This window comes from Cheilinus undulatus, linkage group 6 (assembly GCF_018320785.1).
Source record: "Cheilinus undulatus linkage group 6, ASM1832078v1, whole genome shotgun sequence".
Lineage (NCBI taxonomy): Eukaryota > Metazoa > Chordata > Actinopteri > Labriformes > Labridae > Cheilinus > Cheilinus undulatus.
Window position 1 is genome coordinate 40940207 of NC_054870.1, and position 23650 is coordinate 40963856.

Consider the following 23650-nt stretch of genomic DNA (forward strand, 5'->3'; position numbering starts at 1 on the left):
TTTTTATCTCCATGATTTTGAGTTACTGAAAATTACCTCTTGCAGCCCACTTACAGTACCTCAAGGGCCCACGCTTTTAGAAGCACTGTTCTCAAGTACTATTGTGACAAAGACATAATGATGAAATTTATTCAACACTTTTTAAAACACACAGTGCTTCACATATAGAAGCAAATGCATAGGAAAAGTCGGAGAGGAACAAACATACATAATCTACACACAAGCATATATATATATATATATATATATATATATATATATATATATATATATGCTGCAATCACACAAACCAATATACATTTTGAATAAAAATGAAAAGCCCCTTTCCTGGGGCCAGATACTGACTCAATTACAGACTTGTTTTTTTTAAAAACTACATTGAACAATCTCTATCACTCCATTTTGTAGTTTTCATTTCTGTTCTTGTGTACTTGCTACTCTAGTTGTTTTCCTTGAGAAGATAGCAGCAGCTCCCAAGAGTCTCTTAAACCCAGGATTCTATAAATAAGTAATTTCCTGTATTTGTGCAGACAGAAACCTGACATCTTTAACTGAGTAATAATTAAGGAGGGAAACGACAAACTGGTGTTAAGAAATCTACAGGTACACTGTTTAAAAAAGACAAACCATATTACTTCATTTGACATTCCTTCATGCATAGTTTATCGTTAGCAGCAGGAGGGTGTTCCTTTGACATGTTGGCATAAATAAATAAATCTTGGATACAGCTGGAGATAGCTTTCAAGCCCACTGACATACATTTAAGTTAAACACAATAGCTTTCCAAACCCTGTTGATTCACACATTTTCTTATAGCTTTACATGGCTGTCAAAGACAGTATGGAATCACAAGTATTCGGATAGTGTAACTCTGATAAGGCACTTGTTTACAGTGAATTTCCTTCACTTATGGCCCCTAGGACTTGGTTTCTACAGCTTCTGAGGTCCAGTTTCCCCTGCTTCATACTGAATCCAGCTCCAATCCTGATCCTGGAGAAAAAAACAAACATATGAATGTAGTGATAAATCTGCCACTCTCCTTCTACTTATCATTTTATGCCATCCACTCATCTTTAAACTAGATTTTTAATACATGACCTTATGAAATCTTTAGCAGACTGTATGCAAATAAAGCACTCAACTCAGACAGAAAAACATCAGCAGACAGTGACTATGTAAACAGAGTGAGCATATTTGTGGTGGTGACTAATAACACCAGCAACAACCAATCACATCATTTTAGATGTTTTCTGCCAGGTAATTTCAAAAAGAGGTTAACATGAGTTAATGATTAATCAGTCATTCCAATGCCTAGTGACAGTCTGTAAAAACTACCATGATGCTGTCCTCCATCTCCTGTGTGGCGTCTTGCAGCAGAGAAGTCAGGAGACTCAGATAACGTTGATTCTCATCAAGCAGCTGATGAACAGTTTCACTGAAAGAAGACAAAATCTTTCAATTCAACCTTCCTAAGTTTCAAGTGTTTTGGTAAAGGCGCTGAATACTTAATGTGATATTTAAGTTTTTCTTTTAAATAAATCTGCAAAAATTAGTAAAATTTTGTTTTCCCTTTGTCATAATGGTGTACTGAGTGTAGATTAATGATAATAAAAAATATTTTTTAATAGCATCAGGCTGCAACATAAGAAAATACAAAAAGTTAAGAAGGTCTGTATATTTTCTGAATGCACTGTACAGTGCTGTGAAAAGTATTTGCCCCCTTTCTGATTACTGATGTTTTTGCATATTTATCACACTTCAATATTTCGGATCATCAAACCAATTTATATATTTCACAAAGACAACCCAAGTAAATAGAAAATGCAGTGTTTGAATGATTATTTAATTTTTTAAAGGGGGAAAAACTCCAAAACTATCTGGCCCTGTGTGAAAAAGTAATTGCCCCCTGAACCTAATAACTGGTTGTGCCACCCTGGGCAGCAATAACTGAAATCAAATGTTTGTGACAACTGGTGATGAGTCTTTTGCATCCCTGTGGAGGAATTTTGTCCCACTCTTCTTCACAGAATTGTTTAACTCAGTCATACTGGAGGGTTTTCAAGTATGAACTGCCTGTTTAAGGTCAAACCACTGAATCCCAATTGGATTTAAGTCCGGACCCTGACTGGGCACCTCCAAAACCTTAATTTTGTTTGGGTTTTTTTTAAGCCATTCAGAGGTGGACTGCTGGTATATTTCGGGTCGTCGTCCTGGTGCATAACCCATGAGCGTTTCAGCTTGAGGGCACAAATTGATGGCCAGACGTTTGCCTCCAGGATTTTTTGGTAGACAGCAGAATTCATTGTTCCATCAATCACAGCATGTGGTCCAGGTCCTGAAGCAGCAAAGCAGCCCCAGACCATCACACTGCCACCACCATGTTTGACTGTTGGCACAATGTCCTTTTGTATCAAATGCTGTGTTATTTTTACTCCGGATGTAACGGGCTGCACACCTTCCAAAAAGTTCAACGTTTGTCTCGTCAGTCCACAGAATATTTCTCCAAAAGTCTTAGGGATCATCACAATGTTTGTTGGCAAATGTGAGACGAGCCTTTGTGTTCTTGTTGGCAGTGGTTTTGGCCTTGGAACTCTCCCATGATGCCATTTTCGCCCAGTCTCTTTCTTATGGTTGAGTCATGAACTCTGACCTTAACTGAGGCCAGTGAGGCCTGGATGAGTTGACGTTACGCTCTTGGAGTCATTTTGGTTGGCCGACCTCTATGGGGAAGGTTCACTATTGTTCCCAGTTTCTCCATTTGTGGATGATGGCTCTGATTGTGGTTTGGTGGAGTCTCAAAGCCTTGGAAATGGCTTAGTAACCTTTTCCAGACTGATAGATTTCAATAACTTTGTTTCTCATTTGTTCTTGAACTTCTTTGGATAGTGGCAAGATGCGTTTCTTTCTGAGATCTCATAGCCTACTTTCCTTTGTCTGACAGCTTCTATTTAAGTGATTTCTTGATTCAACAAATCTGGCAGTAATCAGGCCTGGTCGTGGCCAGTGAAATTGAACTTAGCTTTCCAAAAACTGTGGTTAATCACCATTAACTCATGATTTAACAAGGGGGGCAATCACTTTTTCACACAGGTCCAGATAGGTTTAGAGTTTTTTCCCCTTAAAAAATTAAATAATTATTCAGACACTGCATTTTCTATTTACTTGGGCCATCTTTGTGAAATATAAAAATTGGTTTGATAATCCGAAACATTTAAGTGTGATAAATACGCAAAAAACTCAGTAATCAGAAAGAGGACAAATACCTTTTCACTGCACTGTACATCCTGCTTCTAAAACTCCCTGACTTTGAGGTGCAAGAGGCGACCTCTAGTGGCAACTGTGCAGCTGAAATGGGGATTTTACTTTGTTTTATTTTATCTCTGTATGAGACAGGGGGGCTTTCTCAGACTGCACCATTTTCACTCCCGCTCTGGTACAAGGTGAACTTGGGTCAGACGTCATGAAGAAAGCTCCTTCAGTTTACACAACAATACAATGTCATTTAGCCAGCACTTTTTTGTTTATTTTTAAGGACATTTGTTGGCTTTTTAAACCTTTATTAGAGAGAATGACAGTGGATAAAAATGGAAACAGAGAAGGGTGGCATGCAGAAAAGGAGCCACAGGCTAGACTTGAACCAGGGCCACCCACGTATGGAGTGCAACTTAACCACTAGGCCACCTGTTTATCTAGCAGATGCTTTATTCAAATTACAACACAAACAAAGACCTAGAAATGAAGAAACAACTTCAGTTAGTGCCGCAAAGTGCTTCAAGTCCAGTCAGACACAGGCGCTACCATGCAGTGCTGGAGGCAATACACATGGTGAATAGAAGCATTTTTTTTGTTTGTTTGTTTCCCTGACACTATAAACATGTCATCAACATGAGACTTGTTATCATCAATACCAATAACGTTGTCTTCACCAACATACATTGCACCAGTGCTGGGACGTTCATAAAGAGCTGAGCGTAAAAATGTCATAAGTAGAGTGGAGAAAGAGCCAACTGTATTTAGGAAACTAATTTTACCACTGGGAACAACAGCAGAGGAGAGTGTAGCTAAGTGCATAGTGTTTCCGAACCAGCTGGGTCTTTAGCTTTCTCTTGATAGTAGACTCTACTAAGTGGATGGAGTTTGGTAATTTAGTTTAGGCAGAGGGTTTAAATAGAGCTGGCAGAAGGATTTGGGCTGAACTCCCCCAACTGCCATTGAAAACGCAACCTTAGGTAGTATGATTTTATGCAGAGGTGGAAAAAGTACCAGACTATTGTACTCAAGTAAAAGTACAGTTACTCTGGTCAGAATTTACTTAAGTAGACGTAAAAGTGCTGGTCTATCAATCTACTCAAGTAAGAGTGAAGTGTGAGTCAAAGTACTCAAAGAATTAAGTAATGAGTAGTTATTATTGATACTAAAGAGACTTTCACAATGAAATATGCTCTTTCCTTAATGTGCAACAATAACAAGAGAATATGAAACTCCAACCAGCTTGTTCATGATAAAGCATGACAACCTAAAGTGCTATTTTGGGATGAAATGTGGAATGTTTTTCTATGCTACTGACAGTCAAATATCGTAAAAGCCAAAGCAAAAGACATTTTCTTGTAATTCGCAGAAAGCTTGTTTTGGCTTTTTGTGTTTATTTTTCTACTCAGTACTTGATTCTTTTAAAAATTAAATGAAGTACAATATTTTCCCCAAAATATGTTTCAGTAAAATAAACATAGGTATTTCAAAAAAAAAAAACAAAAAAAAACACACAAACTAGTGTTAACTAGTCAGTTACAAGTGTAAATGTAACACCGGTAGTTAGTTCATATGTAATTCAGAGATTGAACACCAGGTGGAGTCTTGGCCTTAAGTCAGCATGAAGTGAAGGCTCCAGATGTGTGGAGATGTTTTTAAGTTTCTACTACATGTATAGATCTAGCATGACTCTTTGTACAGCACATGAGTAAAAAAAACATGAATGTTACTCCAAAAAAAAATCAGTATGTCTGAATATGCAGGGTTCCCTTTGAGACTTATCTCTGTAACGCTATTCTTGAGATGACACTGACATACATAACCAATGAAGTCCAAGAAGAACGACTTGAATTTGTACAGATCTTACCTTTCAGGTGGACTTTGAACAAGTGATGGTGATGGAGAGTTGTTCTGAGCCTAGAATCATAAATGCTTCATTTTACTTATACATTCACTACTATATTGCAGGGCTAAAAGCTCAAAAACATCACTAAAAACTTGAAATATTTTCTGCTATGACATTTCTATAAATTATTTTCACTCACACAGGCAATCTTGAGAAGGTACCAGAACTCTTTTTGTCTTTTCATCTGCATCTGCATCACTGCCCCCTCAGCGGTTTTTATGTTCTCCACAGCCCTCTCCAACTTAGGGAACAGGTCAACGAGGCGCTTCTTACATACCAAAATTGTACTACAAGAAAAAAAGATCAGAAAAACCTAAATTACATAAGATAAACAGTAAAACGAAACTTCTGCAGTGATCATTGGTTGGTTTGGACTTAAACTCATATTTACGTTACCTGAGGTGAGTGTACAGATCTTTTAGCACTCTGTCCTGGTTCTGAACTGTCTGCAGGATAGTCCTGACCATGTCTGAGCTGTCACTGTAGCCATGTGGCGGGTCGGGACCTGTAGGAAGAAAACAATCCTGATGTCATTCATATGCTTTCATCCTTCTGCATCTTTATGTTCCAGTTTTTTAAGCCTTTGGACATATTTGTTATGGAAATTGTCAAGACCCTGTTTGCAAAGCCGTGTTTCCCATAGCCCAAAGTGACCAGTTGGGACCAGGTATATTTATATGCTAAAAATTTTAGATAAAATACATCACTATAAATACAAAAAACGCCATAATTTAAATTCCTGATGAATTTGGACATGAGATATTATGTTAAAAAAAATGGCACAGACATAAGTAACACTACCAGAAAATTCAATTAGCTTTGAAAAGCAAGAGTGCCATGAAACCATGTCTACTACTCTAAATGTGTGATAATGGTACCAACTTTTGCATTTATCTTTTAGCTGCTTGTAGAGTTCAATGGCCTTTTGCTCACTGAAAAAAAATGAGACAGAACAGAAACAAAGAGAGTGAAAATGAACATGCACAACTCAGTTAATTTTAAATGATGTGTTCTTATTAGATATGAACCAGTCTTTGGAAATAGAAAACAGTATCAGTGGTAATACAACAGAGATACTTACAGCTGCTCCATCACATCCCCCTGTTTCCTTGCAAACGGGCTTCTCTGCAGCTCTACAATCTCAGAGTGTAACGCCACAATCTCCTCATCCAGATACCCCACGTCTGCAACCTATGACAGAGAACACTTTAAGCACTGACTTCTCTCACTGCCAGTTTGTAAAGTTGTGTGAATTTAACAACTGTTGTACCTTCATAAACCCGTCAGCCTTCTCCTCATTTTCCTGCCACGTCTTCAGCAGTTTTTCTGACGCTTCACAAGCACACAGAAACAGCAGATAGCACATTTAAGCTTTAGCAATGGCTTTAAATTATAAATCACAGCAGGAGATACACATCCACTCACAGATGCCGTTGTGTCTCTGCTTGGAGTACTGCTCCAGGTCCTGCTGGATGCTGATCTTAAAAAACGTCAGTTTGGCTCGGAGCTGCTGCGACTGGGAGAACAGCTGGTTCTTGAAGCGAGTCAGGTTGGTGTTGTAGCGCAGCAGGCTCAGCCTACACAAACACAGGGGAAGAGGTTAGGATGTTTCAGTGTGGGGGTGTCTATATCTGAGTTTGTTTCTGAGCTTACATAGCAGCCCGCTGTCCCTGAAACAGACGGATGTAGTCCTCCTTCAGTCCACAGACATAGTGCACCGCCTCTCCCCACACTTTTCTCAGCGCTGACAGAGGGAGCTGCGTCTTTGTCTCCCTCACTGAAATAACACATAATTCACAAAGACATGGCTACTTTTTGACTTTAATATTAGGCTTTAAAATTTTAGTTGTTCCTTTCAAAATAATACCAAAAACAGTTTAAAACGATTGGTAATTGCCTGTATGCTAGCTCCATTCCATATTGATGGGATAAATAACTGACCCCCCCAAACATAAACTTGTTTTAAGACCTAAAACAGTGAAAAAACATAAATCATAACTGCCACTAGCAACCATTTTTTAGTGTGGCAGACACAGACTGAGCAAGCACGGCTATAGTCTCAGTGGTTGTTCAGACAATGCATTATTCATGATGCATTCTAGGTATGTAGATACCATGTAACTGTGCTTTAGTAGGCTCAACAGGTCCACACTATGCAATAACATCACATCTTCAGTGACAACCTGATACTGGAACTTACTTGCCCACCTGATATACTAACCACAACCCATACATCATTTCTTTGGCTCTCTTATCATTGTTAGTTATCCATAAATGTTTTAAGTGGTGAGGCTGCTGGCAATAACAATAAATACGGGGTGAATTAGCCATGCGCTGAAAGGCTAGTGGTACTTCTTTAACAGCTTTTCTCCCCTATGTTGTCTTAAACATGCTTCTAAAGGACACTGTGATATAATATTTAACAAAAAAATCGTGTGGGATACTTGTAAGACTGAAATGACAATTCAATTTAAGACAATAAATTACAATGGTGTTGTGATGTTTCATCCACAGAAAATCTAGCTCCTTTTGTAAATGACAGGATTTAGCTCTTGTTTGAAGGAACGTTTCCTTTTTTCCATTTCTGTTGTTATTTTAAAGATTGAAAAAAGGCAATATGGCACATAATTAAGAGTCATTTCATACCAAAAGATTGGCTTTCATTACTGACCTGAGCCAAATAATCCAGATCTCTGAAGAGCTACAATCGCCATGACTCTGAGTGAGGCAAGACAGACATAAATATCCCTTTGGGATAAATAAAGTTGTCTAAATCTAAATCTAAATAAAGCCATACATTTACTTTACCTGTATGCATACCACTTCTGTATGCAGACTGAGCTATTGGATATTGTATAATTTTTAGTATGTAGGAGCCAAACATGTAAGTTTGGAGATGCCTTTGGGTGTAGGTGGGTTTTGGTTTACACACGGATTAGTGGGTGTGGTGATTGGTGGCACGGTGGTGATCAGTTAACTTACCTTCACCTGTGCACCTGTGGGGTGCTTCTGCTAAAAGTTGGAGTGGGGTGAGCACAGGGAGGACATTTTCTGTTGACCGCACGTTCTTGACTAAAGTTTGGCCTATTACCGGGTTTTGTTCGGCAAAGCTGTTAAATGGTAAGATGCAACGCTATGTAAATAAACTGGGTTTGGTGCGATAAAGTAAGGAGTGCGCGTCTTCACTTTGACTCCCGTGCTTAGCCTGCAGCGGCTTTAATTTTGGATGGATCGGCCGCTATATTGTCAACAGAAAGTCGGTATGTTTCGAAGTGTTGAGGTACGTTTTGTTAACTTTGTATTCTCGGGACCATCAAGGAACGCTTCGAGCCAGTAAGTGAAGCATGCTGTTCGACGCTATTGGAGTGTCAATTTACGCACAGCTGCGGGCATTCATTCATAAAACCAGCAGCACAGCCAACGGGACTGAGGTATGGTCACATACACATGCAGCATGAGAGAGTAGAGTAACTGCATTCCCCTGATAGGTAAAGTGATACAGCCGCACAAGGCGGCTGTATTGGTTTGTTGTTTTTCAGCCGTTTGTTGTTTTTCGTGCGTCAAGCGGTATAAGTATCAAGGCTTGTGGGGGTACAGCCGTAGTTCTTGTGTGAGACAGTCCGTCTCTCATGAGGCTATCGGTATATTAGTACATCAGCACCCCGCTAGTATGCACAGAAGACTAGGGTGAGTTTAGATAGATTTTGTCAGGCAGTTTAGGGGAATAAATTTAATCTCTCTTATCCTCTCATTAGGTAGAGGCTTTGAAAAACGTGTGAAGTTACGTTCTTGTTATTTGGCGCTGTGATTTGGATGCTTTTTGTGAATGGATGTATTTTTGAATGATAAAAATGATCATTTTGGAATCAGAAAATAGATTTCTGAATTAAAGATGGAGTCTTCTGATTTAAACTTAGAAAATGTTCAAAAAAGACAATCAAAGCTTACTGCAAAGGCATTAGAATGTCAAGTTGTAAAACTTCAAGCAGAACGAAAGACAAAGATAAATAAAATCAAAAGTTTAATTAAAACTATCAAAGAGCTTATGCAAACTGAAGACCATGTTCTCAGTGTCCAATCACATTTAGAAACTTTATGTGCCTTGTCTAAGGAATCTTGTGCTTTGCATGAATCTGTGATTGCTTTGCTTCCAGCTGAAGAACAGGAAAAGCAAAATTCTTGGTTCTCCAGTATAAACAGATTTAATAAGGAGTTTATTGAAGATGTAAAAAAATGGCTTTCTGATATAAATGTTCAAACTAATCAGGCAGCTCAGGAAACACATAGCATTTCTGAACAAGCACAATGTGATGTACCCTGTTTTCCATTAACAGAACAAAATGTCATTGAAGAGTCTTGTGTCTCTAGGCCTTCTAATGTTAATGTGGACATTGCTGTCACTGTTGATGATGTCAATCCCAGTGATAGTATTTCTAACATTGGAAGTAGAACATCTAGGAAAAGGAGTTCAGCAGGTGGTAGATCAGCTGTTTCATCCACTTCATCAGCTCGTCTCAAGGCTGAGGCAGAGATGGCTGCACTTGTTGTTCGCCAAAAACTTTTGAAGGATAAACATGCTCTGGAAGAGCAGGAAGAACAGCTTAGGAAAAGGAAGGAACAACTTGATTTAGAGACAGAAATAGCTGCATCGATGGCTAAAGTTAATGTGTTCAGAGCTTCTGAGGGATCCAGAACATCAAGTGCAGTTTGTGTCAATTCAGACGGCATGAATTCGTACTTTGAGAGGGAAGGACAAAAAGTTTTGAATACTGATGCCGAGACACTTGTACCTGTGGCTGGGGCACAGTTGTTTCAGGGCACCTCTGCAGTTGAACAGCAGCATTCACGCTAGATGCTAGACCTAAGGTGTATGATGTGAGGTTTCAGCCTCAGGCTACGACATCAGGCCAGACACTTCAGATTGGTAATCAGTCTTGTCACCAGTTTGATGTGAAGCCAGATCCTTCACCCATACTACAAAGAGCTTCTGATAATCATAACTTGATAACAGTGTTGGAAAAACAGAATGAAATTACAGCCTTACTGGTCCAACAGCAGTCTCTGTCATTCCTTCCGAGGCGAGAAATCCAGATTTTTGATGGAGATCCTTTACAATATCAGACCTTCATTAGATCCTTTGAGCATTGCATTGAACAGAAGACCCGGAGTGCTAAAGACTGTCTTTATTTTCTTGAGCAGTACACCAGGGGGCAGCCCAGAGAGCTTGTCAAAAGCTGTCAGTTTATGCCTGATGATCTTGGTTATGCCAATGCAAAATCCCTGCTTCAAGAACATTTTGGAAACTCTGTGAAGATAGCTTCTGCATACATGGAAAAGATTTTAACATTTCCAGCAATCAAATCAGAAGATTTGAAGACACTGCAGTCATTCAGCTTCTTGTTGAGAGGATGCTGTAACACAATGAGTGAAATAGATTCCATGCATGACCTGAATGTTCCTGCTAATATGCAAGCTGTCATAAAGAAATTACCATACAAGCTCCGAGATCAATGGAGGAATGTTGTTTTTGACACGCAGAAACGATTTTGTCGTAAAGTTAATTTTGGTGACATTGTTGTGTTTGTTGAGGGGCAGGTTAAGATACTTAGTGACCCGCTGTTCGGAGATATTCAGGACTCTCCAGCAGCAAGGAAGCTGGCAAAAAACTCTCAAAATCAACAGAGTTTCAAGGCAAAATCCAGTAGCTTTGCCACTACTGTTACAGCTATGAAAAATGAAGTTGAAGCCACAACAAAAACAGAAAGAAGACCACCTGTTGTAAATGTTTGCCTGTATTGTGGAGCTGGACATACTTTGGATCTGTGTCTTCTATTGGAGAAGAAAACACACAGTGAAAAGTTGTTGTTTCTTAAAGATAATGGAGTGTGTTTTGGTTGTTTGTGCATTGGGCACAGAAGTAAAGATTGCAAGAAACGTCTTTCTTGTAAAGTGTGCAATTTGAAGCATCCCACTATGTTGCATGTCCACTCAAGAGAAAAGGAAAAATTACAGGTCAGTAAGGAAGCAAAAGTAACAGGTTGTAGTGCTTTGTTGTCTGTACAGTCTAGTGGTCTTACTGGGGCCGGGGAGAAAGATTGTACACCCTCCATATTGCCAGTTCGAGTGAAATCTAAAAAAAATAATGAGGTGTTTGTTACTTATGCTTTCTTGGATCCTGGAAGCTCAGCATCATTCTGCACTGAGTCTCTCATGAACAGGTTGCATCTCTCAGGCAGAAGAACGAGCATTTTACTGCGGACGATGAGTCAAGAAATGGTTGTTGGTAGTCATGTTGTATCAGATTTGGAGGTGGCTGGGCTGGACACAGACAATTTCTGTGAGCTACCAGATCTGTTTACTCAAAAGAACATGCCTGTTAATCAAGGAAACATTCCTCGACAGGAGGATGTTCAAAGATGGCCACATTTGAGACACCTGAATATAACAGAGATTCATTCAGGTATTGATCTTTTGATCGGAGCCAATGTTCCAAAGGCCTTAGAACCATGGGAGGTGGTAAGGAGTCAAGATGGTGGACCATATGCAGTAAAAACTCTGCTAGGCTGGACTGTAAATGGACCTCTTAGAGGAGACTGCAGCTATGACAATACAGATGTCCAGACTGATGTCACTGTAAATAGAATCTCTGTTGCACGACTTGATGAATTATGGGGACAACAGATGAAAGCTGATTTCCCAGAATGTGTTCAGGATGAACAATTGAGTTTGTCAATAGAAGATCAGCACTTTATGAAGTCTGTCACAAAGTCTGCTACATTAGTTGATGGTCATTATACCATTGGCTTACCAGTGAAAGTAGGCAAGGTTAGCATGCCTAACAACAGGAAGATTGTGGAACAACGAGCTCTGAATCTTAAAAGAAGGTTAAGCAAAGACAGTCAGTTTCATACTGACTATACCAACTTCATGAATGATTTGCTTGCCATGGGCTATGCTGAGATGGTGCCAGCTGAAGATCTGGGTCGTTGTGATGGTAAGGTATGGTATATCCCACACCATGGGGTGTACCACCCACAGAAAGGAAAGTTGAGGGTTGTTTTTGACTGTGCAGCTTCATTCCAAGGAACATCTCTTAACACACAACTCCTTCAAGGCCCAGATCTGACTAGCTCATTGGTTGGTGTTATGACAAGGTTCAGAAAGGAGCCTGTTGTTCTGATGGCAGACATTCAAGCCATGTTCCATCAAGTTAGAGTGTCAAACTCAGACACTGACCTACTTAGGTTTCTTTGGTGGCCCAATGGTGACCTTGGTCAGGATTTGGTGGAGCATAGAATGCTCAGACATCCATTTGGAGCTACATCCTCTCCAAGTTGTTCGAGCTTTGCACTGAGGAAATGTGCTGAAGATAATTAGACACATTTTAATGAAAAGGTCATTAACACTGTGTTGCACAATTTCTATGTTGATGACTGCCTTGTTTCAGTCCGTTCTGAAGAAGAGGCAGTGGAGCTGTATCATGATCTCTGTGCTCTGTGTTCCAAGGGAGGTTTTCAGCTCACCAAGTGGGCAAGTAACAGACGTGCTGTGCTCGCAGCTATACCTCCAGAGGAGAGATCAAAAGAAGTTAAGGATCTAGATCTAGACAACGACACTTTACCAGTGGAGAGAGTGTTGGGTATGCTTTGGTGTATTGAGGCAGATTCCTTTAAGTTCAGAGTTACCCTCAAGAACAGGCCTCTAACTAAGAGAGGGATATTGTCTACCATCAGCTCTATTTATGATCCTTTAGGCTTTCTGGCACCTGTTGTGCTACGTGCAAAGAAAATCCTCCAAAGCTTGTGTAGGATTCAACAGGGTTGGGATGATGCATTACCGGCTACTGCCGCACAAGAGTGGATAGCCTGGATGCAGGAACTATATCTGCTTGCAGAATTTAAGGTAAACAGGTGTTTGAAACCTCCAGATTTTGGAGAAGTTGTTTCATCTCAGTTACACCACTTTGCAGATGCAAGCGAGGAAGTGCGGAACAGTGTCTTATCTGTTGCAGCGAAACATTCATAACCAGGTTCACTGCGCCTTTGTGATGGGTAAGGCACGTGTGGCTCCACTGAAGTTCATCACTATTCCCCGCTTGGAATTAACAGCTGCAGTGGTTGCTAGCAGGATGGATAAGATGTGGAGGAAAGAACTGAGAATGCAGCTGCAGGACTGTTTTTTGGACTGATAGTACTTCAGTACTCAAGTACCTCAGAAATAAAACTTTGAGGTTTAAAAGTTTTGTAGCAAATCGAGTTTCTGAGATACTTGCCTCATCAGACTCATCTCAGTGGAAGTATGTTAAATCAGCCAGCAATCCAGCAGATTTAGCATCTAGGGGTGCCAAAGTTGAATCTTTCCTTAAGACAAATGACTGGGTGTCAGGACCAAAGTTTCTGTTAGAGCCTGATTTCCAGTGCACAGTAGATCCTGATGATGCAGGAGATGTTTCATTAGAGGATCCTGAGATCAGAAAAATTGTGTCTATGAACTCCACTCAAGCTAGTGAGCAGATGGACTCAGTGATGAGATTTGTTTCTCACTTCTCCTCTTGGATCCATCTAAAGAAAATGGTTGGTTGGATGCTCAGGTTTAGGAGTATGCTTTTGTTTATTTGCCGAAAAAGAAGGCAGGTAAAGGCCATTCTTGTTGGATCTGGTTTGGAGAAAGAGCACGTTGAGGATAAGCTGCAGGAAGAAATGCAGGTTATCAAAGCACAGGTAGCCAGAGGTCCCCTTTCAGTTGAAGATCTTGATAATGCAGAAGCTGCAGTCATCAGTTATTGTCAGAGAAGCAGGTTTCCAGATGAGTTATCTAGTCTGCAGAAGGGTGAAAGCGTGAAAAGAACTAGCCAATTGTACAGGCTCAATCCTGTACTTGATGAGGGCATTGTGAGAGTTGGAGGTAGGCTTAATAAAGCGGTTATGCCAGCAGAAGCTAGGCATCCTGCAATACTGACCAAGGATCTCCACATTGCTGATCTTATTTTGCGTCATATACATCAAAGTACAGGGCATGGTGGACGCAACTACATGCTTTCTAAGCTTCGAGAAAGGTATTGGATTCCAGGTGCTAGTACTGCAATTAGGAGGATAACATCAAAATGTGTTGTCTGTCACAGGTTACATGCTACACCAGGGTATCAGCAGATGGCTGATCTCCCCTTAGACAGGGTTTGTCCTGATGAACCTCCATTTACCCGAGTTGGAGTTGATTGCTTTGGACCTTTTGAGGTTAAGAGAGGAAGGGCCACAGTGAAAAGGTATGGTGTTATCTTCACATGTTTAGCTGTGAGAGCCATACACCTTGAGTTAATGTCTTCTTTAGATACTGATTCCTTCATCAATGCCCTCAGACGATTTATAGCCAGAAGAGGTCAGGTGTTGGAGATTCGTTCAGATAATGGTACTAACTTTGTTGGGGCTGAACGCGAACTAAAGGAGGCCATAAAAAAATGGAATCAGAGTCAGATACACAACATGCTCCTTCAGAAGAAGATCCAGTGGATTTTCAATCCTCCCACTGGGTCACACTTTGGGGGAGTATGGGAGCGTTTGATAAGGTCAGTGAGAAAGGTGTTAAATTCTGTTATCAGAACACAAAGTCTTGATGATGAGAGCCTGCACACTGTTCTCTGTGAGGCTGAGGCAATTGTAAATAGTCGTCCCATAACAAAGGTATCAAGTGATCCCAACGACTTAGAAGCACTTACTCCTAACCATCTATTGCTTCTCAAGTCCAAGCCATCATTGCCACCAGGGGTGTTTCAGAAGGAGGACATGTATGTTCGTCGGTGGAAACAGGTGCAGTACATGTCCGACCTGTTCTGGAAGCGCTGGGTCAAAGAGTACCTGCCAGGGCTTCAGGAGCGCCAGAAGTGGCAGGGTATCAGGAGGAACTTCGTTTCTGGAGATCTGGTTGTCATCGTGGATGACTCTGCACCTCGCAACTCGTGGTTGACTGGGAAGATTATTGAAGTGATTCCTGATAGAAGAGGACTTGTGCGCCGGGTTCGCATCAAAACAAGGACTAGTTATTTGGACAGACCAATCACCAAGGTGTGCCTTCTTCAGGAGGCCGAAGAGCTGTGAGGACTTACAGCAACCTTGTCCAAAGATTTGGACATGTATTTGCATTTTGTCATGGACACATGAACTAATGGTTGCATTATTTTGAGAACATTTTGCAGGCTTGAGATGCATTGTAAGATCATTGTTTAAAGTATTGACTGTATTAACATTGCATGTCCGTCTCCTAAACAACTGAAAGATTTGTAATTAGTGCTTAGCATAATTAGGGGCCGGAATGTAGGAGCCAAACATGTAAGTTTGGAGATGCCTTTGGGTGTAGGTGGGTTTTGGTTTACACACGGATTAGTGGGTGTGGTGATTGGTGGCACGGTGGTGATCAGTTAACTTACCTTCACCTGTGCACCTGTGGGGTGCTTCTGCTAAAAGTTGGAGTGGGGTGAGCACAGGGAGGACATTTTCTGTTGACCGCACGTTCTTGACTAAAGTTTGGCCTATTACCGGGTTTTGTTCGGCAAAGCTGTTAAATGGTAAGATGCAACGCTATGTAAATAAACTGGGTTTGGTGCGATAAAGTAAGGAGTGCGCGTCTTCACTTTGACTCCCGTGCTTAGCCTGCAGCGGCTTTAATTTTGGATGGATCGGCCGCTATAAGTATGCATGAGGTGGATCCACCAAAATATTACTGATTTCTACTTGGTATCCAAATGACCACAACGGATATAAATCCCTGTGAATGCTTTTCTTAATGGGTTATCAGTGATGTTACCTTTTGGTTTCAAAATTACAGTTTTTAAGCCCAATGATAGCAGTCAACACATGGCAAATGATGTCTCAAACTATCAGTCAACCTAACAAGAGGCAGAGATGGAGCTGAGGTTGGCCTCGAGCCTTCTAGCACATGTCAGTCAAATCAGCCACGCCCTTAAATATGAATAACTCCTAGTCTTCATAATCCAAGTCTTTTCTTAAAAAAAAAAAAAAACTCACTCCTGCACAGTCTGTTTTAACAAAGGCAGCAGCTCTTCAGACCAGGCTGAACCAGGCAAAATGAGCATTTTAATGTTTGATAAAAAATTACTGTAAACTTAAACCATTGATTGAACCATTGAACCATTGTTAGCCACCTTTTAGTACATTTAAAACTTTGACAGAAACCATAATCAGATAACAATCCAGAGATTCACCAATTGTATTACTTTGGAAACCTCAGGGGCAAATTCACTAAGATATTTTGCGCAGCATTAACAGTTTGGACTTCACGAAAAAGTTTCGGGCCCGCAAAAAGCCACACCATTCTTTTGTGGATCTGCCCCTTGGAGTGCTGCTGTTCTGAAATCCTGTTCTCCAGGTGACAAAATGAATAGCCCCTCATTTCTGTGGTACTGTTTTACAGCTCAGTATGTATTTATTTTTCTCACCTATGAAGTTGACACTGTCTGGCAAAGGTCTGGCAGTCAGCGGTCCAGAGTACTTAGTAAGGCTCTTATCAAACAGGAAGACTATGGAGCTGTCCCAACCTCGCTGAAAGCAGAGAAAGAATATAACTGAATTTACTTATCAGTGTTGTAGTGAGGTTTAGTTTGTTTGTTTTTAAGTCTCAGGTTTGGCTTTCCAATGTTTTTTTTAGAAGAAAAACATCCTGGAAATAAACAATCTTCATGAATTTGTTCATACAGCCTGCAAAGGTTTGTCAGTTATAACAAACCAACTTATAAACCCTATTCAGCCTTATTGCAAACCTTATTTACTTGGCATCAGGACATCTGGAAGCTCTGTGGTTTAACATCAACTGAAATATGTCTGCTAAAAACTGTAGTGTGTGCACTTGTGGCTGGGGCCTGTTCAACATTGCATATTTTCTTCTGTGTGACACATACCAGTCCCTCTGGCAGACAGTGTGAGGGTGGCCAGCGTGGGTCGAGGGACATTCCCGTCTCCAGCAGCAGCTCCTGACTCAGCGGGGCGATGTGTGTCGGAGTGTGGGTCTCTAGACGGAGCTGCAGGGAGTGTAAGCTCTCCTCAGCACCTAAAACCAATGAGTGCAGCTGTGCTGACGTCATGTCCAGCACATGGATCACCTGCAGGATTAGACCCAGATTGAGGGGGATTTTGCTTTTTAGACAGTAATGAATAAAACCTTATGTGCTTTAAAGGGCATTTGTTTTAAGTAAACAAGCTTCAAATGGATGACCTTCATGTTGAGAATATCTTGTAGAGCTGAGAAGTAGCACGGCTTGTTTGTGTAAGGATTCAGCCCTCCACCTCGGGCTGCAGGGTCCCACAGTAACAGCATCTGAAGAAGAGACTCTACTGGTTCAAGCAGTGGTCTGGAAGCACACACAAAGGATATGTGCAATTTAGAGTACTGGATGATGGACTTATGGATATGTAAACAATGATTCCCCTTGGTTTATCTGTTAGGCTCGATGACAAGTACATCATGCAATAATTTCCCAATGTAGCGAGATTTAAAGAGCCATCATTTACAGGGAAGTCTGGTCACATATTTTTTGCTAAAATGCATCTGTATGGTGGGCCTTTTCCAACACTTTACTCTAAAGAACAACATTTCAGGATTTTCAGGATTTGATCCTGAAACCAGTGCAGTTAAATAAAAGTGCTGAAGTAAAAAAAATGTCATTGAGATATAGCTGGGCAGTTAATTGAAAAATAATCGAAACTGACATTTAGAGCCTATAACAGACAAAAACCTGCCATGTCAATTATATCAATTTTTTCCCTTGTAATATCTCTCTCTACTAATGCACTGTGATAGGCAGCCAGGTAGTTTCATTTCAGCTGTATATTTTGATTTCAGTTGTCTCAATGAATAACCACAAATTGTTAATCTCTGCACGTTCCTGTCAGTTATTCGTTTTAAAATGATACAAATATTTACAGAACAGAGTCGGGATGGAATAATCGTTCAATTATCGTAATCAAGGTAAAAAGCCCATTTAATCATGATTTTGATTTTTGCCATTATTACCCAGCCCTACAATGAGAGCATTTTAAAAAATCTAAGAACATTTAAAAATACTAAATGTATAAAAGGTCAACAGAAAATAGACAAAGATTTAAGACTCATGTACAATAGGTAACGGGGGGGTCTTCAGCTTTGTCTTGAATACACCAATTAAAGATGCCTGCCTAATGTCAACAGGAAGACTTTGGGAATACATAGAAGCCCAGTGCTGTACTGTCAGCGAAGGAATGTATGGGTTTACTGAATCAGACAGGTACGATGGTGTAATGCCATTCACTATTTTATAAGTTAGGAACAGCACCTTAAAGTCTGCTCTAACCTGAAAAGGAAGGCAGTGAAGGGAAGCTGGTACAGGAGTAATGTGCTCATGTTTACTCACTCTGGTAAGATCTAGTCCTTTCACAGTGTTCCTCATGAAAATAAGGTAGGTGACTCACACTTTCAGTCATAGTTTTAGTCAACAGAATTAACAATGCTGCCACCTGAAATGAACTGTAGGAGAAACCATGTTAAATGTTTCTTTATATCTACCTGCTGAGATTGTTTGGATAAGGAAGCCGGGTAGAAAATCTGACTTCGCCGTTCATATCTTCAACTGCCATGATGTCTTTGGGACCTTTGTTCTTGACTTTACTTGTCCTACAAAAGCAAATAAAAAACAATCAAACGAACAAACAAGCAAGCAAATACCCAGAGCTGATGACAGGCAAAAAGTAAATGAGAAAAGCAAAATGGTCCTGGGGTCCAAGTATTCTGAGAAAAACATGGAGAGTTGGAGTGTTTCTTTGTCTCAATTTTCAAAATGCATATGTTACATGGATAAAATGCCTCAACTGTTCATTTTAACTTCATCTTTGTGCCCTGTGCTCAGAAAGGAAATGCATCACTGCCATGTTGACTCACCACTGTACAGGCTGCATGTGGTGCAAAAAGGGCCGAAAGCCACAAGTGCATTCAAAGATCACTGTCCCAAAGCTCCAGTAGTCAACACTTACAGTGTATGGTTTACTCTCAAACAACTCTGGAGCCTAGAATTCACACAGACACAATTTAAAGAAAACTATTTGAAAAAACAACATTTTATGCAGATAAATGCAGTTCTACTCACCAGATACTGCAAAGTACCAACAAAGGATGTACAAAGACTGCCCTGATCTAGGTCTTTTGCATAACCCAGATCTATGATTTTATGGACAAGCTGGTAGAAAACAACATTTTTAATTAGAGAAAGAAAAAGATAACCACAATGAACATAAACGGCAGATTAAAGAGGCCACATGAACAATAGGAAATGAGCTCACCTTCCCACCAACTTCCTGCAGAACGATGTTCTCTGGTTTTAGATCTCTGTGAATGATCTTATTCTCATGTAAATACTGAATACCAGAACCTGTATGAGAAGAAAAATATAATTAATTCATTATCCATTAATATGTGGCTGATTGTAATAAATGTAAAGGAGAAGAAATTATTACCAATGTCACTGAGAAGTGAGAGGACTTCACTTTCCTTTAGCCCACAACAGTTTTCTGGTTTATTCAACATCTAAATAAAAGGAAAGAGGTTAGTAGTGCAATGTTTGGAAAGAAAAAAACAGCTTAGAGTCTTCAGAAATACCCACTTTGTACCTTGCGTAGGTCTCCTCTTGAGCAGTACTCCATGGCCAGCAGAGGTAAGTCATTTAAAGCGATGGAGCTCAACTCCTCTGGTACTTCTCTGGCCTGAACCACATTCACATGGTTCAGCCTATAAGACGAAAATAGCAACACAAACAGCTACAGTCTGGCAAGAAGATAATAAGCAAACATATACAGTAAGCTGAAAATTTACACCCACTTCTTCATGATTTGAATCTCTCTGCTCCAGCGGTCTTTGTTCTTGGAGTTCAGCTCCAGGCGGCAAAGTTTCACAGCAATCTTCTCTCCTGACTCCTGCTCCAAACACAGACAGGGTGTAAAACCAAGTCGAATGAATACACTTCAGGATTAATATCTGCTTTCATAAAACTCACCAGGTGCTGGTACAGGTAGACATGCCCAAATCCTCCCATTCCAAGTCTCTCCTTCATCTCCCAAGAGCCGCACAGCTGGCTCTGTTTGAGTGCAGTCCGCTCCATAGTGTGTTGTCTGTAAAAAGACAGTCTGCTACAGACCTTGAAGGAAAGAAGTGACAAATCTTTGAACTTCCAGAAGCACTATGAGGCTCTTCATTGAGGCTCTTCTCATCAGGGATATTAGAGCTGGGCAATATATTGAGTTTTTAAGATATGTCCATCCTTGTATTTCCAACAGGAGAATTAGAGTTGGACAATATAATTGATATCAATGCAATTTATGTTGGTTAAAAAAAAAAGATACCAAGGTTAGTACTCAGTATGAAAACTGTTTTCAGCAGGAGCCATGGACAGTAATACAAAGGGACCTTAGGTGCATTTTAATATGAATAAATCAAATTATATTAAAAACTGACACCATAACATTAAAAGTAGAAGTCCTCCTAGACACCAGATACTAAGTACATTATTCATTTTTGTAATTATCAAATTTGCAGACACTGTCTCAACACTACCTTCTCAGCAACTCCATCCACTTTTACAATTGTTGCCAACATATTTGTGCAATTTAGAGTGTCTCGACTGTCTCAATTTTGAGAGAATATAATTGAAGATCATTCAGTTGCTTAACTTCTGATGCTACCACTCATTGAACAAATGGGATATGATCATTCTAAAAGACATGGCATTTAAGACTGCGGAAAATTCTGATAACCTATACATACAGAATTGTTACCGAAGTTTTTCTACATTTTAGACAATGTATAAGAGTTTCTCAGATCTTTCATAACGAAAAAAGTGACCTACTTGTGCTTCTGTTTATGCTGACATGGAATCAAACAGGTTTTGATATCCTTATTTTTACAAGAATCATACACATTTTCTTTATCATTTTTCTTTTTAAGAAACCATTTATTTCTTGACAGAGACCAATATCAAAAAACACAACAAAAACTGAAGTGTTTGAGCTAAATCTCAGTGTTAAACACTTTGGGGTTGATTTTAACTCCCAAAGTGTAATTTCAACTCCATTCCAAGTTAAATGGCCTTCAGTGTTGGAGTAATTTGACGGTGTTAACCCATTCAGTGTTAGTCCAACTCTGTAGAGAATTAGTTGGTGAAGTTCTCCCATCACACCCTTGGGCAGAGTGTTTATATGTGTTGAAGTGTTACCTGTTTTACATTGATCACTGTTGGGATTCCTTGGCTCATATTTCTAGTGGATTGTTGATGTTTTTTATGTTACGACTCTTTTGCACCATGAGTGAAGTCATCTGCTGAGTCAGTAAGTGTCAAACAGAGTGAACACAAGTGTCAACTGAACCCTACTGGAGTTGAAGAAACACTAATGTTGCTACTGTGTATAGTTATATGAAGTTGAATCTGGAGATATAAAAACTACTGGACTCAAGTAAAAATACAGTTACTTAAATTACAATTTTATGAGGTAGAAGTAAAACCATTGGTCTATAGATCTACTCAAGTAAATGTAAAAGGCACTCATTTAATGTTTACTCAAAGGAGTGAGTACAGCATGGCTACTTCTGGTAACGAAGGTGGTTGTACGGTAAAATATGGTATTTTCTTAATGTGCTGCAACAACAAGAGAAGTTAAATTCCAAGCAGGTCGTTTATGGGATGCATGATATTACTGGCACAATATTGGTTTTGGCAGATATGAAAATTTATTACCAATATTTTGGCTATAAAATCTGCCTATATCAGCTGTAAATGCCGGCCATATGAACAAACAAGTTTGTTGAGTTTTAGTCTGGACCAACAGACCTACTTCAGCTGAATTCCTTCTTTCTTCGTCATCATTACTTACATTTTAAAGCATGTTATAAGGAATGAAACTTGTTAATTTGTTCATCCTCAAACTTTAAATTGTTTGTTTTACGGACAGAAGTCAGTATCGATTTTGGTATCTGCTAAAATTAATTTGTAGATATCAGCATGTCAGATTATGGCAAATATCCAATATAATGCATCCCTAGTTATTTAGATAAAGTCACACCCTTATAATACCGGGAAATTCAACAGCTGTCTTAGAATGTAATATGGAAGTAGTCTCTTGCTTTATGATACTAACCTAATTTGTTCTAATGTGACCTAATCGAAGCTAAACTACTGTCCAGTTTCCCACTTTTGTGTCATTGACAGAGAGTTCAGACCTCCTAGTTTTGACTCTTAGTTTTTAATTTATTACTCAGTTATGGTTGCTTTTTAAAATGTAGTGAATTGTGAAAATGCACCTACACTACTACTTTTTTAAAGTAAAATTAGTGATTTTTAAAAACTTTTTTAAAAAGTTTGAAAACATATAAAGCTAATCATTTATAGTAATATGATTATGTGATACTTCCCGCCCCTGGTTTGGCTAAAAAAAATGCCATATTTTGGTCCATAATACCCAGCCCTACATACAGGGAAAATAGGGAAAGTTCTTAGTAATAGTAATAGTAGTAGATGTGTTGTATGCTATGTGTTCACTATCAGTAATCCACAAACCAGTCGACCAAACATGATTGAATATGTCTCAAAACCCTGGTGTTTATAACCTCTCATGTCCTAAGTACCACTCAGTTAACATTGCTGTCGAGTTAAACAACCGTTAAGAGCAGTTAATTAAGTTGGTGTAAGAAATGTTAAATTCAGGGGAGTCATGTGACTCAAACTACCGACATAAAAATTTACTTACAGCAACATCTCAACCCATAACGACTATAAACTTACCTGTGTAGAAGTTCAGTCCAAAGCTGACTGCAGCCTACTTTCTGAACATTGTTGCTCAGAGTTAGCTTACTGTGTTGTTTACGGTTTGTTTTCTTCTTTTCTGTGTATCAGGAAGGTTGGAGCGTCGGTATCATTTGTTCTACCTCCACAGACAGTCAAACGTTTCTTTACATGCAAGTTTTACGATGAATATTTGTTATATTTTCGTGTTAATATCTGTAGACACAGGCGAACAGCCCTTGGTAACTACTCAAAGTGAAAGTTGACGTTCACTTGTCGACGGAATGCTCGGAAAAAAACGAGTCCCTCATGGAAAATTACACGTTACAGCCCATAAAGAGTGTCGGCGTCTTTTATTTCTGACACAAGACTTGCTAAATTAACATGTCATATCATACTAAGCAGAAAAATAGCGAACAGCATACTAAACAAGACGTTTACTTTGACCGACTACCCATCATTTGGCTCATTAGTAATTGATAATGTTTTATTGCATAGTAAATATCAGTTCGTGTCCGTAAAAGGTTGCCATTATGTGCTTTTACTCATAAAATCAAAACATAGATCACTGTAGAGTCAATGTTGTCGTCTTATATCGGCAAACATACCGAATTTTGAGGGACGACTCTCTAACTGAAAACACTCCGAGGATCACTTGAAAGCAGCAGAAGCGTAGACTCACAAACAGC

The 23650-nt window shown here is 39.6% G+C and overlaps 1 protein-coding gene across 3 annotated transcripts; it reads right to left on the bottom strand.

The window, feature by feature from the left end:
- Positions 1–273: 273 nt before the first annotated feature.
- On the bottom strand, positions 274–23208 carry LOC121511183 (inhibitor of nuclear factor kappa-B kinase subunit alpha-like). 3 transcript variants are annotated; one of them, XM_041789778.1, is made up of 22 exons: positions 22962–23208; positions 20184–20298; positions 20009–20103; positions 19801–19918; positions 19648–19717; positions 19474–19562; positions 19281–19370; positions 19076–19200; positions 18704–18811; positions 17378–17513; positions 17064–17264; positions 16605–16707; positions 6809–6932; positions 6581–6732; positions 6426–6487; positions 6237–6346; positions 6038–6087; positions 5552–5660; positions 5295–5442; positions 5117–5166; positions 1336–1435; positions 274–990 (listed from the first exon to the last, which is right to left on the bottom strand). In XM_041789778.1, the coding sequence occupies exons 2-22, from the start codon at positions 20286–20288 to the stop codon at positions 931–933; spliced, it is 2205 nt and encodes a 734-aa protein (XP_041645712.1). In that variant the 5' UTR covers positions 20289–20298; positions 22962–23208; the 3' UTR covers positions 274–930. The 3 variants fall into 3 exon arrangements, with proteins under 3 accessions (XP_041645712.1, XP_041645711.1, XP_041645713.1); XM_041789777.1 differs by having other exon boundaries at positions 20184–20324; XM_041789779.1 differs by lacking the exons at positions 20184–20298; positions 22962–23208 and having other exon boundaries at positions 19794–19918; positions 20009–20092.
- Positions 23209–23650: the final 442 nt, after the last annotated feature.